Below are 16,603 nucleotides of genomic sequence, written 5' to 3' on the forward strand. Positions count from 1 at the left end.
TACGCGGCCAAAGATGAAACGTCGACGCAACGTAAATCGTGCAACGATTAATTTCATTGTTACGTGATTTCAGAGATTATTTGCCGTCGATTTATAGCTCGCTAGAGTAAATCACAGAGGACGTGAGAAACTCGTGATTTTTCAAAGTCGGTATTATAGGATGTAGCCATGCTTTCTCGGATAAGGTAGATTTCGCTTTCATCCGTCTAAGATCAGACGAAAGTCATATTACGGCGAGAAAACCGACAACTATTTCGTATATTTAACTATATTCTACCAATTAATAACACTTAATAAAAAACTTAAAAAAGAAGCTTTAACTCGAGAAGAGAAGATAAATATATTAAGTTTTTCGACGAAGAATACCGAAGATAAAAGTGCACGGAGAGGGCCAAGGGGAATGCGAAGGAATGCGGTGCAGGAAATCAGCATCGTCTATTCGGTGACATTAAAAAGACGATATTTCAAAGTGTACGGCGCTACTTTAATCGATACTTGACTCCAAAAATTCCTTTTCACAATTCGACAAACTCCTCTGCAATCTCCGTGAAATTACGTCGTCCAAAAACGTTCGCTAATCGTCTTGATACCGTTGATATAACTTTCTCAAGACCGGTTCGGGAATCCGTTTTTCGGCGAGATTTTTCGTCCCAGGGAGTTCGGAAGGTATTTGAGTCTTTTCCACCAAGTTCTGTCCGGCCGATGAAAAAGGGCGATCGACCAGTTTCGACAAGGGTATCGCTTTTTCGTCCAGATTTTCAGAGCCTGGCAATGGCAAGGAGGAGACCATTTCCGTGTCCTCCGTGATGCTTCGAGGGGCGTAAAAAATTCCAGGCGTTCCAGACGCTTCGGGCATTGGCAGGCTGGGAGCCGCCAAACTTCCAACCACTCCGATAAACAACGCAATAATCTGTAACGATTGGAAAATGCCGAGTTCCTCTTTCGCATTGATCACAAAACGCGCGACGAAAGCGCGCAAACGCGCGTCGACCATGGAAATCAACGTTCGCGTGTCGCGGCTATAAATTTGAATAACAAAGGCACGTTCGGATGGGACAAGTTGATTGCGTTCAAATGACTCGAAGAAAGCAACACCCGGAAAGCAATGGGAACGAACGTAGAAACGTAAAAGGATATTTCACGTCGAAAATAACAGGCTCGCGTAGATCGAGATATTTCAAGTTTCACGCTTTAAATCCAAACTTGGCTCGACTAATCGGAACGAGGGCTAAGTAAATCGTGCGATATGCGCGTAAAGGTACGATCATCGAGAGTAGTATTTTCGAATTTCGCTCGTCAAAGACTGGCACGCGTTACGCGGAGAAAAGTAGCGAGGTGAAAAAATAAACGACCGAGAAGGAGTAATCGCGAAAGGAAACTTTGAAATGTACGAACGTGACAACGAAGACCGATTACGATATTGATGGAAAAGTTGAAAATGTTCGGTGCTCTGGATCGTGTGGATGTCTTACCTCGATCATGTTCGCTCGAACAACCGCGTTCAACTGTTTCCAGATCCGACACACACCGATCACGGCACTTTTATACATATACGTAGGATATACGTGGCGACACTGGTCCCACAACATGAATCGACGTTTTATTACGACGAGCCAAGCGGCCGCGACAGTCGCGCCCGGGGCAATGTCTTCGTCGAATTGTTTTTTTTCTCTCTCTCGATCGTCTCTCTCTCTCTCTCTCTCGATATCCTGAGAACCTATTTACCTGTTTCCTTGCGCGCCTCGATATCCGTGAGACGCGTCGATCGCTCGACAAAACGCAGATCCGCGTTGGGACGAGGTCGGTGTGTAAAATCGAAACGATGAGAAGAGAAAAAGCGAGCGCAGAGAATTGCGATCGTACGTAATAGCGATTTATGTTGTTGCAATCTGGATTCTATATAAAACTTTCGCCGCTCCTTCGATATCGATATATATCGGCTACGTAAATAAGCTATTGAACTAATAAGTTTCGAATGCGTAATATTTGCGTCGATTCGCACGTACGGGTCGAAGTGTAGGAAATATTTTATGAATTTGTACGTAAATATTATTTCAACAAATGGAAATAAATGATCGGCGAGCAGCGGCGGGGTTGGCGATTACGTCTGTTTATCTAGAACCGGGCAAGTAAATCAAGAAACACAAGTTGGCGATATTCTTCGAAATTTTGTAACAACGTGGAACGAGTTCTTCTTCATATTTCAAGTCCCCTTCTTTTCTCCTTCTCGGTTCCTGCGCGCAGACGAATAATAATCGAGTCCACTCCTACGCCGTGCTCGTTTCGTGAAGCGTCTCTTTCCACCTTTTAAGGTACAACGACGTTCACGGAGGACAGAACGACGATATCACGGCATATCGCAAAGTGTCATAGGCGTAACGTATGGTCATTGGAAAAGTGACGTCATTTTATCCCTCTTCCAAGCGATTACCCGCTATTATAAGCGAGATTTAGTCCCCCGTTGGCGTAAACTCGGACAACTTACAGGGAAGAAGTGACGTCACCTCGTCCATGTACCTTGACATTTCTCGCCGTCGTATCCAACTTTCCTTTCAGCCGCTGTCCAACGACGACGATCGTGTCGGCATTTACGCGCTTCCGCCGACGAGGAAATTGGAAAATTTGATCGACGTCTCTCGCGCTTTTCAGATATCGCTAAAAATAAACTCCTCTACCCTGTACGCGTCTCCTATGTATCCGACGCCCGAAACACCTACTTGTCTCTCGACCAACACGATTACAACGACGCTGGCCAAAGTATTTAAACACTTACATAAAGCGAAAGAAGAAAAATACCATGATTTAAAAGCAGATGGTTCTCTCTAATGACGTAAGTGCTTCGATTCCTTGAAATTTCGGAAAATCTAAAAAACAACCAGAGGTAATGCGTAACGATTTATCGGTTGGCTTCCGTAACCATAACGTGCAAAATAAAAAGCAGCCTTCGACGATATAAATGTTAAGTGGAAAAACGGCATTGTAAATGAAATCGCGCGTTGACGCGATGTTGACTCTTAACGAGATAACTCGTTGTACGCTTCGAACGGGCAACCGATCCATCGATTTGAATCGTACAGTCGTATTAACGTCTCACAATAGTCGTTATAATACGACAAACAAATCGGGGCGCAAGTAACGTCCTTTCGTGGTAATCGGTGTGCTAGACGATCGACGCTCGAATCAGTAACGATCGAATTTTCGTTGGAACTAACAGCACGCGACTCGGTTTTCACGATTCTTAAATTAGTCGTTGTTCGACGTGGATTCGCGTTCGCGCACGCTGCCTCCGGCGGCTTGCATCGGTTCGTTTTCATCTCGAAACAGAGAAAACCGAAAATACACGGTTTGACGTAGAACGGGCGTTACGAGTAAGCAAACGAGCAAAATCTATCTTGTATTTGTTTCCTTTCGTCTCTACACCGCGAAACGGATACCTCGGCGGTTGACTTCGTTTAAGAACAACTTCGATTCCACTAATCTCAGCTTGCGGTCCAATTCTACGCGAATTCTTCGCGATTCCAGCGGAACGGCCCTTTTCGTCTTCCCTCCTAGATGAGTCGCAGGAAGATTCTTGGAAGAGCTTCGCTTTCGTTCCCCGCGGTCGACGGTATTCTCGACGTCGATCAAATTCTGCAAACGGATCCGTGGAAACAGATCGACGATTTCGTGCAACAAAACTTTACGCAAAACATCTTAAACGAGTTTAACAAACGGCTGACGCTCGAACCGAAACTCACCCCCGTAGGTAAGCGGAAAATATCTCGTTCGTAGTTGGACGAAAGGCGCCTTTTGATTCCCGATTTTAACGACAGATAATACGACCCCGGGGAAAAGACGAGCGACACCGTCCGGAAGATCGCCTCGTAACAGCGAAGCGAGTCGAACGAACGAAGAAAAATCGCCCAAGAAGAGATTGGATGGTCAGCCGGTAGGCGGTGGTGGAGAACTAAACGAGCGTAAAAAAGAAATCGCGAAGAAGAGCGGCCAGGCGGAAGTATCGACGAGCAAAGAGCAGAAGGTTAGCAAGGTTTTCTTTTATTCGCGTCTCCGACTTGCCTTCTACTTGCGACAAACCTATGCAAGGACGATATAGGCAATACTAAAGAATCGAAAACTTATTCGCAGCAATTGGAAGATGTCCCAAACGTGACCGTCGAGAAATCGAGAGCAACGATGTCCGATAAAAGAAGCGGAAAGTGTAGAAACGAGGAAAAGGAGAGAATCGTCGACGATCCAACTGGAACGAAACAAGAGCGCGAAACGGAGAATACAGATCCGACGAACGATCAAATGGAAAATACGGCAAAAGACGCGAAATCCGTGAATACGTCGAAGACCATGGATTTAAAGTCGCCGTTTAGAACAAGTACGCCGAGACGCGGCAAAGCTTCCGAACAGGACAATCTGACCGGCAAGGAAGCTACTGCTACTACGGAGCACGATATTCCGGCGTCCGATTCTTCCGCGAGGCGTAACGATTCGACGAACGACTGCAACGAACAACAATTGGCTTTCGTGACAAAGGATTTAAACAACAACAACGATAGCACCGTTGCTAAGAAGAACGGGAGTAAGGGGAAAAAGGTAAGATGCAAGCATAAAAAGACGGAGGAAGTAAGGAAGAAGAAGAAGCCTGAAAGCAACAAAACATCGGACATATCGATGAAGACAGCGTCAAGATGCAAGAAACACGATAAAAAGATGACAACGACAGGTAAAGCATTCATCGTGCTTGTTTTCACATCCGATCGTGCAACTCTTTCGTTAGGTCGTTTGTGAGTAATCGATCGTTTGCACGATAGAGACGAAGCAGATCGGAAAGGAGAAGCATTTACTGAAACAACGCCGAAGACGTTACAAAGGGAAGATACGACGGATCGAAAGAAAAGCAGATCGGGCCATGGAAACGTATATTCATCACGTCACACGTATAATTAAGAAAATGGGTTATTTACCAGGTATTCTGTTGCTTTTCGAAGTCCTTACGAGCACAACGTATATATTTATATGTTTACCTACTTTACGCGTTTTTTTTCTTACAGAAGACAGTTCGTGCTCCGAGAACGACGACAGTTATTCCGATTTCTCTGACGAATCGTCTTACTGTAGTTCCTATTGTTCCGATAGTTGCTGTTCCTATTGTTCCGATGGTTGCTATTCCTCTGCCGACTACTCGGAGTACACTCTGTTTTCTTGTTCTTGTTCTTCTTCCTCCTCTTCCTCTTCCTCCTCTTCTTCTTCTTCTCCTGCACGTGGACTCTTGTTCCGGTCGAAGGCAAAATGAACACACTACGGATTAACGATTTGTCGAACTGAGTTGTTACAGATGAGATTAATTTTGATCGATTTTCTTATAACGTTGAACGTTTACCTTTAAATCCAATTTATCGAGTCAACGCAAAATTATGTGTATGTGAATGTTTGTACGAATGTGAGGTATATAAATAAAGAATTTGCTACGTATTCCCGAAAATGTCCAATTTTTTTATTCGTTAACCAAACGATAGAACAGTTGCTTTTGTAGGAACGATCGACGGCAAATACCTTGCTACGATATATTTTTCATAGTATCGGTTGCATCGTGTCGCTAATCTCGTTTCAGAATTTAAAAGGCGAAGCAAATCGTATTCGTAACGATGTAAATTTGCACGGACGATGGACAACAGCGTGGTTAGGAGCTGCTCGATTATTACGATCGTAAGAAAAAAGAAATCTTCGTCGAAACGCAGGCATCCTTCAACGAGGCGAGAATGCCCCGACGATAGAGGTGTTACGGGTCTAATGAGTCGAAACGAAATAGTTACGCGATACGTCGTATTACCTATTTCTATCGTAACGGTTTTCTCTATTTATATCTTCGATATTGCCGTCGTTGCACTGGTATGTACGATCCATCCCTATGGACATCGTATACTTGACATACATGTTAAAAATACTTTCTGGTTTAAATTAAATTCCACCTCAGGAGTATGCGTATTATTTGGCCATCGGTAGTACTATTATATTCGGCCATCGTGCGTACGCGTGTTTCACGATCACAAAATCACACGAGCACACGATGCTCGAACATCGTTCGCGTTAAGCATACACGTACCGTTGTACCGATGCAACGGAGAACAACGAACCTGAGATCGCTACTTTTGCACGTGCTAAGACGAAAGAGCGGAACCACTCGAGATGTATCTGCCGGCGGAAAATCGTTAACTTATAAATCTCTCGTCTCAAGATCGAAATTTATGATCTGAACGGCATTTCCGTTGGCTCGATAGCGGAAAAACACGCATACCCTGATACATCGAGAAAGCATCGAATAGACACAGTAACGTTTTGATACTGTCGATCAACTTTTAGACACCAAGGGAAACAAAACGCATTTCGCTCGCGATGCAAATTCTGCATTTAATCGTGCTCCGATCCATCGATTCTTTACGTTTTAAGCTTTAGCTTCGATCCATTTTTAGCGTTCAAGGAAAATGTTTACGTACGACGGAAACAAGAAATCGATTCCTTTGCATTTTCGTTTGTAGGCAACGTTTAAGAAACTCGAGGATCGCTAGCAAGTCGGTTGAAACTGTAGCGCGCAATTGAAACAAGAGATCGATTCTTTCGTATGTTTCTTAAATTTAAGACATCGACGCGTCTGGTGATTAAAAATAAAAAAAGAAAAGAAAAAAAATAGTGCAAATTAGCCAAAACTGTGTGGCATACGATCGAAAGGAAAAGTCACGCGTAACGATAACGATCCTCTGATATTTTCCAGAAGCTTGTTACGTCTTCTACGGATAGAAAATACGATTTGGTCGAAAATAACTGAAAAAAAAAAACGCGGGAAAATTAACATCTGACAAATAAATTGTAATTGCATCAAGGATAATCGACCTTGTTTAGAAAGCAATTGGAGAAAATGACAGTTTTTTTTGCAAAGTAGAAACACGCATCGTTTAATCGTCCATGTTTCGTACCCCTACTCGATCTACGTCTGCGCGTGACGGCCGGGTCTATAAAAGCGACGCAGGGCGTCGCGACGGCTCCAGACGCGACATACGCGCATAGCTGAAAATGTGACATCGAAGGACGTAGCGGTTTTCTTATCACCATCGTTGACAGTTTTTTCAATTTCTGTGAAAGATCGCCGAAACGTGGAAGCTGCCGCGAGGATTTCCGAGACGCTTGCTTCTTGTGCATCGTTGGTATTTATCGTAATTGCGTATCGTGACGCACAGTGAAAATGTAACTGAAGGGGCACGCACAATCGTTTGTGACAAGTTGCGAGGTGTAAAGCTTCTCAGTGATTTGGACGATTACGTTAAATTAATTCGTCATTCCGCGGACACGCCTTTTTCATCGCCTAAAGGATTACTACCAACGTGGTAAGTTGCTTGGAAGGCGGTGACGCGATGAAATTAAACGCATCGCAATCTATCAGACGTTCAACCCTTGTAAATCGAATCGTACGCGTAGTTATCGATTTTAACGGGCATCGATGTTGACAGGAACGCGGCGCAATGCGATTAACGTTAAGGATAACGTGAAGGAGATAAAAATTGGAGTATAATAGAGAAAGATGTGGCTTAACCGGCGGATACAAATATATCTTTCCCTCTCTCTTGCTTTCGTTCTTTCCCTCTCCTTCTCAGCATTTTAATCGGCCTTTCTCTCAAAGTGTTCGTTAACCGTAAAGACACAGGCCAAAATATTACTTCGCTAATCTCTCGCATGCGTTAAAATAGCCCCGGTAAACAGAAACGCTAAATATAACTCGTGTCCACAAGTTTGTCAGAACAAACCGGTAAGAACCGGCGGTAGTTGTAAGAAAAAATAATCGCCTATGACTTCTACGAATCTACAAAGCGCGATTTGCGTAAAGATACGAGACACGTGTGCGCACGGGATGAAATCGGGAGAAGAATTATTTCGAGAAGAAACGACAGTAACGACGTTACGACCGGCGATAAAATCCAATCGCGTAACCAAAGAATTGTAAACGTCAATCGTTACTCTGCAAATGAATCAGCGTCTTAAAAAGTGACTCGCCATCGGTCACAAAGACGAGGCTGAATCGACTAATCAATTTTTCTACGTCGATACGATTTCCCGAATCGCGACGTTTCTCTTTTCTTCTATCTCGTATTTCACCTTAAATAGAAATCCACACAATACCAACTATAACGAAACGGTTTGACGCGCGTTGCTGCAGCGAAATCCTTGCTATTGATCTAGGCAGCTCAAAAGGTCCTGGGTTCACCCGGCCAACCTCCGGCGTTCTCCCCTCGCCTCTCCAGCCCATATTTCGTCCTTCGCCTACACGAACCATCAGGACGATTTTTCCTCCTATTTCTCGCAACGAACGACTTTACAACCAAGAAATGCATCGTTCTTGAACTTTAGGAAAACCTACCCGACTACTTCTCGCTCGTTTATTTTCGTACAAAGCGTGTGACACGTATAAGATCGCGCAAGACAAAAAAAAGTAATCGATAGAAAATTGTCCCGTCGATCGTTTAGATATATAGAAGAAGAAACGTAAAATTCGTGCAACTCGATTGTCTTGGCTAGCGTTTGGACGAGCAAGGGCAAGGGCGATTCTGGAATCGCAGCAGCGAGAGTGCGATGCCCTCTGTGACGGAAAGCCGACTAAGTGCTAAACGCGTTTCACGCTCGATCGGTCGTATCAACGACACCACGATCGTTTGCAATTGTGTGCATCATCGATGACGCGAACGAAATGTTAAGACTCGTCAACGAACGTTGGAATTAGGAGGATTAGGGAGGATTAGGGAGGATTAGGGAGGATTAGCGCGAGTGAAAGAACTTGTGGCAGGCCGATCGATTTTAATGCGTACGAGATGCAAGTTTTCTTAGAATTTTAATACGACCGGTCTATCGGCCTGATTTCAGATGAAACTTCACGAGAAAAAGGAGTCCGGAATACACAGAGTGCAGGAGATTCCTTTGGAGGAGTTGGATCTGTCGAAGGAGTATGAAGTGGAGAAGACGCTCGGCGAGGGTAGTTTCGCCAAAGTTTTACTAGCGACTCATCGAGCGACGCGAACGAGAGTCGTGCTGAAAGCCGTCCACCAAGAACTAACTACGGAGAAGGACTTTTTCCGCGAGTTTCACTACTCGTACCATTTGAGCCCGCATCCGAATATATTGTGCTCGTACGCGGTCGCGTTCAAAGCGGAGAAGTGTTTCGTTTTCGCGCAGGAATACGCACCTTACGGTGACCTCGCGGGCAACGTGAGAGCCGGAGGGTTGAGCGAGGAAGCGTGCAAAAGGATCGCCAGCCAGCTCTGTTCCGCTCTCGATTTCATTCACTCGAAGCAGCTGGCACACCGAGACATCAAACTGGAAAATGTACTGGTGTTCGCGCTCGACATGTCCAAGATCAAACTGTGCGATTTCGGGTGCACGAGGCGCGAAGGAACTCTCGTTAACAAGATCAGATGCACTTGGCTACCGTTCCAACCACCCGAAATCTACGAAATAGTGAAGAACGAGAGGTACGCGTGCAAGAGGAGCGCCGATTGCTGGCAATTCGGCATCGTGCTGTTCGTCTGCCTGACTGGAAATCCACCGTGGCAGACTGCCGATCTGATTCAGGATCCGGAATATTCGGCCTTTCAAAGGTGGCTGAAGAGAAGAACCACCAAAGTTCCGCCAACGTTCAGACGATTCACGCCCAGACTACTGCGATACTTTAGGCGGACGTTCGAGCACAAACCCGAGAAGAGGCCGCACGTAACCGAGATCAACAAGTATCTGAAGGATTCCTGGTGCGTGAACAAAATCAGTCACAGCGCCACGTCTACGTTGGTAGACGCTAGCGAAGGAATACCGAGGAGGGGCGACAGTCTGCTTTACCTCGACACCGTGCTAGACGACCAACGGAACGTCGACGAGAACAAGAACAAGCTGAGGAAGCTTCTCAATAGTTACGGCCTCGAGACGACGATCGATCAGAAAGTCGTCACCAAGAGGATCTGGGAATGGGTGATGCAGTGCGATTCGAACATCGCGGAGCCGGCTTTCGTCGGTAGCCTCGGGACAGAAACCATGTGAGGGATGGTGAAAGCTTCTAGCGAACCTTGCCTTAGAAGCGATCGTCAGGAACGAAAGTACAGTTTCGGTGGCTTCGATGCTGCCCGCGACGAAGACACCACTTCGTCGTCCCTACAATGTGCCAAAGCAACGTTCGAAAGAGCGGCGACGAACTCGCCATCGATCTTTCATTAGAACGGTGCATCGTCGCTTCCGCACAGTGGCGTCGCGTCCAATCTCCACCGACGACCGACATGGACGCGAAAAAAGTGTGATAATCCTTCTATCATCTTCCTCCACTCGTTACACATCTCTTCCTTTGTTTCCTGCTCATCCTGCTCATCCATTCGACTCATTCATAGTAACGCCGTTCTTCTCATTTTCCTTCTTCTTTTCTTCCTTTCCTCGCTATATTCCTCGCTACATCAATCTTCTCTACGAGCGGACCAATTATCGACAAATGTATGTGCGTATATACACAAACATGTATATATTATCACGTACCGGCATCTTTTCGTACACTTCCTCTCCCGTGAACGAACCTTCGACGACGAGAATTGCCTAAAAACTGTAGGAAATAGCCGAGTGCGATGAACGCGAAATTACGGGCGATTCTCTTCCTTTCCAGTAATGAATACGAAACGTATGTGATAAAACAAACTCGTTAAGACTGCGGCGAATGCGAGCGTAACTGCGATCGGTGTTTTCGGTGTCGACTATAGAGACAATAATGACTGCGGATTTCCTAGTAATTTATTACATTATGATAATTATACTATAGTTTAACGAACGGTAACCGGTAGGGGTCACTGTACGAGGCCTTGCGTGAAATCGAACAATTCGTTCCATCGTGTAAACGTACGAAGATGCGAGAAAGAAACGGACGAAGAACGTTGTAAACGCTCGAGACGAAGATGGAGCGAATTTGGAAGAACTCGAACAGAGATTAAACGGTATTTAGTGTCGTTAAGCGATATAGCGTATGTATACACATAGCGCGCATATATTCTTCTAGCAATTTATCGGTAGAAGGAGCGATTATATAGAAACGATCGATGGTACACAATTTGGTAGAGCTACATTACCACAAAACAGCTAGCTACACATACGTAACAAAGGTTCTTCCCCCGCGTGACGCGAAATTTGTATGTAATTAGCAAACTTGTAGAAACGTTACGAACGAGAAACAGTTAAAAAAGGGAAGAAGTATGCAGCAACAACGCGTTAGACCTCCGTTAACGCGAAGCAATGTTTTCTATATAAACGATATCGAAATAAATACATTAAACATAAATAATCGCAATTATCTATGAAACAATCTACGTAAGACAGTGTTCCCTCGAGTCGCTCTAGTCTCTTTCTCCAGCTACATTCGGCGAACAGCATTTCTCGCAATTTTATCGGAGCTCTGTGGCTGTAGCGAAACAAAAAGAAAGAAGAAAAACTTATTCAAACGAAGAAAAAATGATTGTCGCATATTCCGCAAAGTTCTAACGAACGCAGCTGCTACCCGCACGCGAAACATTTTTCTTTCTCGTTGCCCTTCAATTGCCGCGTCTCAAATAGAAAAGAGAGCAACTAAGAGGACCATCGAGGAATACTTGACTTTTGACCTTTTCCTTTTCCCGTATCCGTGACTGTCGCGGCCGAACGTGCCACTTGTCCGATTTGACACACCCTTGACCTACGTGATACCTATTTTTTTTCCATTTGTCATTGTACTTATTTTCTATATGTATAACTTGGTCGTTTCGACGAGTAAACACGTAAAACCGACGATTTTCGGGTAAGCGTGTGGAGAAAAAAAAAAAATAAAAAATATCGCCGTAAACAAAAAACATTCTTTTGCGAGACACAGTCCGAAGATTTCGAGAGAAAGATGTGCGTGTAACGTGCGTGGATTTCTTCAAACTTATCCACGGCAGAAACTAAAGTGGAATCGGAAAATTTATTACGCGATTCGAGAGAGAAGCGAACGATTCGCGGAATCGTTGGCTGTGATATTTCGGAAATTGTTCGCGCAAGCAAGAACAAGCAACGTTCAACTTAGAGAACCATACATTTCCTTGAATAACGATCCGTTCTTAACTATTGACGTAGACGCAGTCCAGGAAAAAGCAGATTAGCAAACGTCAAACTGCGCCAACGTGCATTCGGCTTTTATCGTATCTGGATACAATGGATATTTTGGGCCTACGCGTTGCTATTTCCGCGCGTCGCACGTTTATTCTGAATCGTTTGCTTTCCCAAGTTACACGCTTCTCTTACAACGTGCGAATGTATTTATCTCGTGTAGGAACATGTTTACCTACGTACGTCCAAAATTAACACGAGATAGCAAAAACGCGATTAGGCAGCAGTATGTTTGAATCTATGTTCGATTCAATTGTATCTCTCATCGTCGCTCGATACAATTCGATACGAGTCTACCATATACAAATACCACGCTAATCATTCTATTAGAACCATTACCAAATTTTCAGTACTTCTCGCCTTTTTACCTAGAGACGCACGCGAGTAGCGTGATTTCTTTTCTTTCTGTCTTCTCGTCATGCGCTGCCTTTATGTCCTCGCTACTTTTATAAACATAGCGAATTTTCGTTTCCGAATCAGCTGTTTTTAAAGATGACCGTATAGCCGATTTGATCAGGCTCCAAACATTTTCAATGGTATTCGAATCGGGAGAATTGTCTGGCCGTGGAAATACCTGGATATTCTTCGACGTGGTACAGTAATAAGTCAAATTAATTAATTAATGTACGATCATCTACGGATATCTATGACTTCTTACAGCTGGACAAGTGAAATTTCTACATGTGGTCTGAACTCGATGATCAGAGGCTGTAACAATTCGTAGACGAGTATAGAATAACGAAAATAAATGTGAAAGAAGGAAGAGAAAATGAAACGATATATCGTAGAGGCGTAACGAAAGCACGCCGAGACCGTGAATTTCAAAGCAGAGTGGAAGGGAAAGAAAGTCGAGGCAACGGACGGCACGTCGCCGAGTATCTCGTCATCGATCCTCCGGTCCAACAGCCCGACGTCTATTTTCATATAGGCTAACCTATTTATATATACGGACAATGTTCCACTTTTATCGGCCGATGAGAGCAGCAAGTTACCGCGCGTCACGTCGCGTCAAGGCACGACATATCAGCGTTGACCGCTGCTCGGAGCACCGTACTAATTTGCATCGCGTTATTCACGTGTTGACCGGTACCATACACGTTCTATCTCAAGAGTATGTATCTTCGCATACGTTATGTAGGTAGGTATACATCCAACTGCTAACATGCCTCCAAGTTTTACGACCTCTTCTTCGATTTCTTTGACGTCAAAGGGGCACTCTCGAGACGATAACACGCGTCTTTCGTTAGGTATCGGCAAGAAGGGACTCGACAAATATAATACGGCGAGACGAAAATTGTTCGAGTATCTGAGCGAAAAATGATAAAAATGAGACGGATACTCACTAGATTACAAAGCGTCATCGGACGAGGACTGAAACAAGTTTTCCTAATTTTCTTTCGTCCTTGAAAATGTCTTCCACAACCTGTCAAATTCAACGACGAATGGCTTCACCAGCGAGTGCTGATTAGTCACTACAATGTGGTCAAAGTTCCCAAAAAATGCAGACATGGTCCAGTTTGTGCTACCAGTGATTACTAAATCGTTGTCCACGATCATGAACTTATGATGCATCAGACCATCCTGATATATTAATCTAATCGCGATTCCTGAAACGCAAAATATTTCGGCGTTTGAAAAAAAAAAAAGAAAGAATTAATTCAAACGCCGGTAGCCAATGATTAAATCCAACTACAGGTCTCGATGATATTTATCGCGTACCATTGTTATAGAATAACGCCGTTTGTGCGGCATCGTTAAAGCCCATTTGTCGATCCATTATTACTCGAACACGTACACCTCGTTTATGAGCGTTCACAATTGCATTTGACAACGAATGGCAAGTGAACATGTACATACAAACGTCCAAACTTTGTTTCGCATGATTCATATAGCTTTCTATCTGTCTATAACATTATTTATCATTTGTTAAAAGCCATTTTTTAAAAGCATGATAGATCAGATCGCGAATTACCTCAAATATTTAACCGGACAATTGTTTTTAGGACAGGTTATCTTGGTAGTGAAGTGTGTTCGACAAAGCGTAGATTCGTTCGTAAAAAACATGACCTCTGAAATGTCATGTTTCGACTTAGGTATCTGTACTTCCTGCACTTTGCACGTGTTTATGTAATTACTCCACACGTTATAAACTCTTCTGTAGATGTACCAAAGAACTTCCGACGCGAGAACTGCTCCCCCCACTAGCAGAATTTTATTGTTTCTCATCTCTACAACAAAACTTTATATTTTACATTTACAAATAAAAATATAACGTAAATTTTATCGCTCTGTCTATACACGTTCTCGCGATAGTGATTTGTTTTACGCGCGCTTGCAAACCACGCCATGTTTTACAGCGCATGAGTGAGTAATGAAAAACCAATCAAAATATCATCGTTCGATAACGTAACTGACAAACGGATGAATATTTATGAGATTTCTGCGAATTTACAAGTACCATTGGGGACAAATAATACTTAAGGAAATATAGAAACTACACATTAAAATACTATAACCTAAATAATAAAACATTAGCGTAAATCTAATAACGTTGCTAATCTCTCGATTGTGTTGTATAATCATAAATACGATGCAACACACCTGCACATGTACCTTTATGATCTTTAAAGTGTCGTAATTTCTGTTTTATGGAAAAAGAAACAATCGAATCGGTAAATCGGTAACTTTGCCGCCAGTAATTGTAACAAACAAGCGTAACGCTCGTGAACTTAGCCTTCAGTACCGACAACTTTTACTCGCCTAGAATTCCTAGATACATCGTGTTGAGAATATTTCTCACCCTGATTGAAACAACCAATCGAAACATAATCGCCATTGTATTTAAATAGAAAGAAAATCGATGCAAAAGAAAATGATTAAGCGTTTACCTTTATTAAATCTCGTATAAAAAATGTTTCGGAGTATTATAGAAATCCAATAAAAAATTTGCTAGCTTTGTCCCATTTGTTTAGATATAAATTCTTTATCCCTATTCCAAAGAATGTTACATATAGTATTCAACTGATAAGAGCAATCAAACACTTCGGATCTCATAGAAGGTTTATTAATATCAATTCTAATAACTTTAACTTTCCATTTGTCTTCAAATTCTTTTATACGTGTATCTTCTATCGTAGAACTCGACCATGGTTTAAATCTACAAAATATCCAGATCCAATTAACTATTCTTACCAACGGATAACAAAGGAAAGAGAACTCGATTATGATAAATTACTTTGTCCCTATCACTATATTTGCTGGTTTTTCTTTTATAGCTGCCATAGTATTCATCAAATATGGAACGTCATTAAATCCTGTCGCATCGTCGAAAGAAAATACGGAACATATAGCATCTACTTTGTCTTTACAAGCCTAAAAATTTAAAACAATGTATGTCATTCTTCGATATCCCATTTCAATATATCCTATCTATATACTGTACGTACGGGTAATATGTGATTATATTTTTTAATGCTTGTTTCCGAAGTATCCCAGAACTGTAATTTAAACAACACAACTTTGTCCCATATCTTAACCGGCCAAAATACATTCGTCTTTTTTATCCCATTAGTTTCAGTATAATTACTGGATTCTAACACTCCAGCAAGACGAGCTACAACGGCAGTTTTCCCTACTCCAGATCTCCCAACCATAAAAATTTTATATGTAACTTCTTCGATTGAAGATGGTAGGGGAGGTCTTTCAAGAATACCTAAGGGATTTTACAAAGAAAAATAACCAACGAATGTATACAATGAAGAAACATTCATTTGACTAACACTTTTTACCATAAAATCTTCTTTTCTTTGATGTGTTTACATAGAAATGATGCATTAGTGATTCTCCCTCCACGGAATGCAACCAATTCACATTTATTGCCGTCATTATATAGCTGTTAAAAATCAGACGATATGGAAGCCTGATAAAAATTTTCGATAAACATAAGCAACTATAGCAAAGACGCTATGTTCTCTATAAGATTGAGGTTACCGTGCGATGATTCTATCTTAAAGGTCGATCGTTGCTCGTAAATTATTGGAAGAAAAAAAGAAAATAAATAAAAAAATGGAACGGTGAAGATCCACTTTCTTTCGTGCTGTAAATGCCTTTAACTTTAATTCTCAATAACTAGTGAGAATTTTTAAAAATATCACTTCTTCTCTATTCGTTTCACCTGGTTTCACCAACTCCAAAAAATGGTACATTTTACAAGTGTGACAACTATAACTCACAAATTTGTATGCAACCAGCGGACTCTGCGAATCTCGTGTACATACGTAACTTCTCAACAAATCCGATAAAATCCCGCCTTTGGAGAACCAATAAGAATTACCACGCTCTACCACCGCAATGGGAACAAATAATTCCATTAGCAGTGAAGTTGGCGTTAGTTCAAATAAATGCCACATTGACCAATAAAATCCATTTA

General features: G+C 42.7%; 3 protein-coding genes across 14 annotated transcripts; 2 read left to right on the forward strand and 1 right to left on the reverse strand.

The window, feature by feature from the left end:
- Positions 1–755: 755 nt before the first annotated feature.
- On the reverse strand, positions 756–16,520 carry LOC132913186 (ciliogenesis and planar polarity effector 2). Of its 10 annotated transcripts, none has more exons than XM_060971256.1 (6): positions 16,407–16,520; positions 15,963–16,066; positions 15,621–15,886; positions 15,410–15,546; positions 15,063–15,331; positions 14,367–14,413 (listed from the first exon to the last, which is right to left on the reverse strand). In XM_060971256.1, exons 2-5 carry the CDS (start codon positions 16,057–16,059, stop codon positions 15,124–15,126), a joined length of 708 nt encoding a protein of 235 aa, XP_060827239.1. In that variant the 5' UTR covers positions 16,060–16,066; positions 16,407–16,520; the 3' UTR covers positions 14,367–14,413; positions 15,063–15,123. The 10 variants fall into 10 exon arrangements, with proteins under 10 accessions (XP_060827242.1, XP_060827244.1, XP_060827240.1 ...); XM_060971255.1 differs by lacking the exon at positions 16,407–16,520 and adding an exon at positions 16,165–16,400 and having other exon boundaries at positions 15,963–16,093; XM_060971254.1 differs by lacking the exon at positions 16,407–16,520 and adding an exon at positions 16,165–16,399 and having other exon boundaries at positions 14,367–14,402.
- On the forward strand, positions 3,100–5,473 carry LOC132913177 (uncharacterized protein DDB_G0271670). Of its 3 annotated transcripts, none has more exons than XM_060971238.1 (5): positions 3,100–3,745; positions 3,813–3,935; positions 4,136–4,714; positions 4,803–4,958; positions 5,043–5,473. In XM_060971238.1, exons 1-5 carry the CDS (start codon positions 3,553–3,555, stop codon positions 5,282–5,284), a joined length of 1,293 nt encoding a protein of 430 aa, XP_060827221.1. In that variant the 5' UTR covers positions 3,100–3,552; the 3' UTR covers positions 5,285–5,473. The 3 variants fall into 3 exon arrangements, with proteins under 3 accessions (XP_060827221.1, XP_060827219.1, XP_060827220.1); XM_060971236.1 differs by having other exon boundaries at positions 3,101–3,745; positions 3,813–4,018; positions 4,126–4,714; XM_060971237.1 differs by having other exon boundaries at positions 3,102–3,745; positions 3,813–3,928; positions 4,126–4,714.
- On the forward strand, positions 7,012–11,359 carry LOC132913179 (serine/threonine-protein kinase meng-po). Its single transcript, XM_060971242.1, has 2 exons — positions 7,012–7,370; positions 8,899–11,359. Exon 2 carries the CDS (start codon positions 8,899–8,901, stop codon positions 10,060–10,062), a length of 1,164 nt encoding a protein of 387 aa, XP_060827225.1. The 5' UTR covers positions 7,012–7,370; the 3' UTR covers positions 10,063–11,359.
- Positions 16,521–16,603: the final 83 nt, after the last annotated feature.

This window comes from Bombus pascuorum, chromosome 13 (genome assembly GCF_905332965.1).
Source record: "Bombus pascuorum chromosome 13, iyBomPasc1.1, whole genome shotgun sequence".
Lineage (NCBI taxonomy): Eukaryota > Metazoa > Arthropoda > Insecta > Hymenoptera > Apidae > Bombus > Bombus pascuorum.

Coding starts and splice junctions, on each gene's coding strand:
- LOC132913179 (XM_060971242.1), top strand. CDS start 8,899: ATGAAACTTCACGAGAAAAAGGAGTCCGGAATACACAGAGTGCAGGAG.
- LOC132913177 (XM_060971236.1), top strand. CDS start 3,553: ATGAGTCGCAGGAAGATTCTTGGAAGAGCTTCGCTTTCGTTCCCCGCG. Junction 4,019..4,125: donor CGACGAGCAAAGAGCAGAAG/GTTAGCAAGGTT, acceptor ACTTATTCGCAG/CAATTGGAAGATGTCCCAAA. Junction 4,715..4,802: donor TAAAAAGATGACAACGACAG/GTAAAGCATTCA, acceptor TTTGCACGATAG/AGACGAAGCAGATCGGAAAG.
- LOC132913186 (XM_060971256.1), bottom strand. CDS start 16,059: ATGACGGCAATAAATGTGAATTGGTTGCATTCCGTGGAGGGAGAATCA. Junction 15,887..15,962: donor AAAGAAAAGAAGATTTTATG/GTAAAAAGTGTT, acceptor AAAATCCCTTAG/GTATTCTTGAAAGACCTCCC. Junction 15,547..15,620: donor AATATAATCACATATTACCC/GTACGTACAGTA, acceptor TTAAATTTTTAG/GCTTGTAAAGACAAAGTAGA.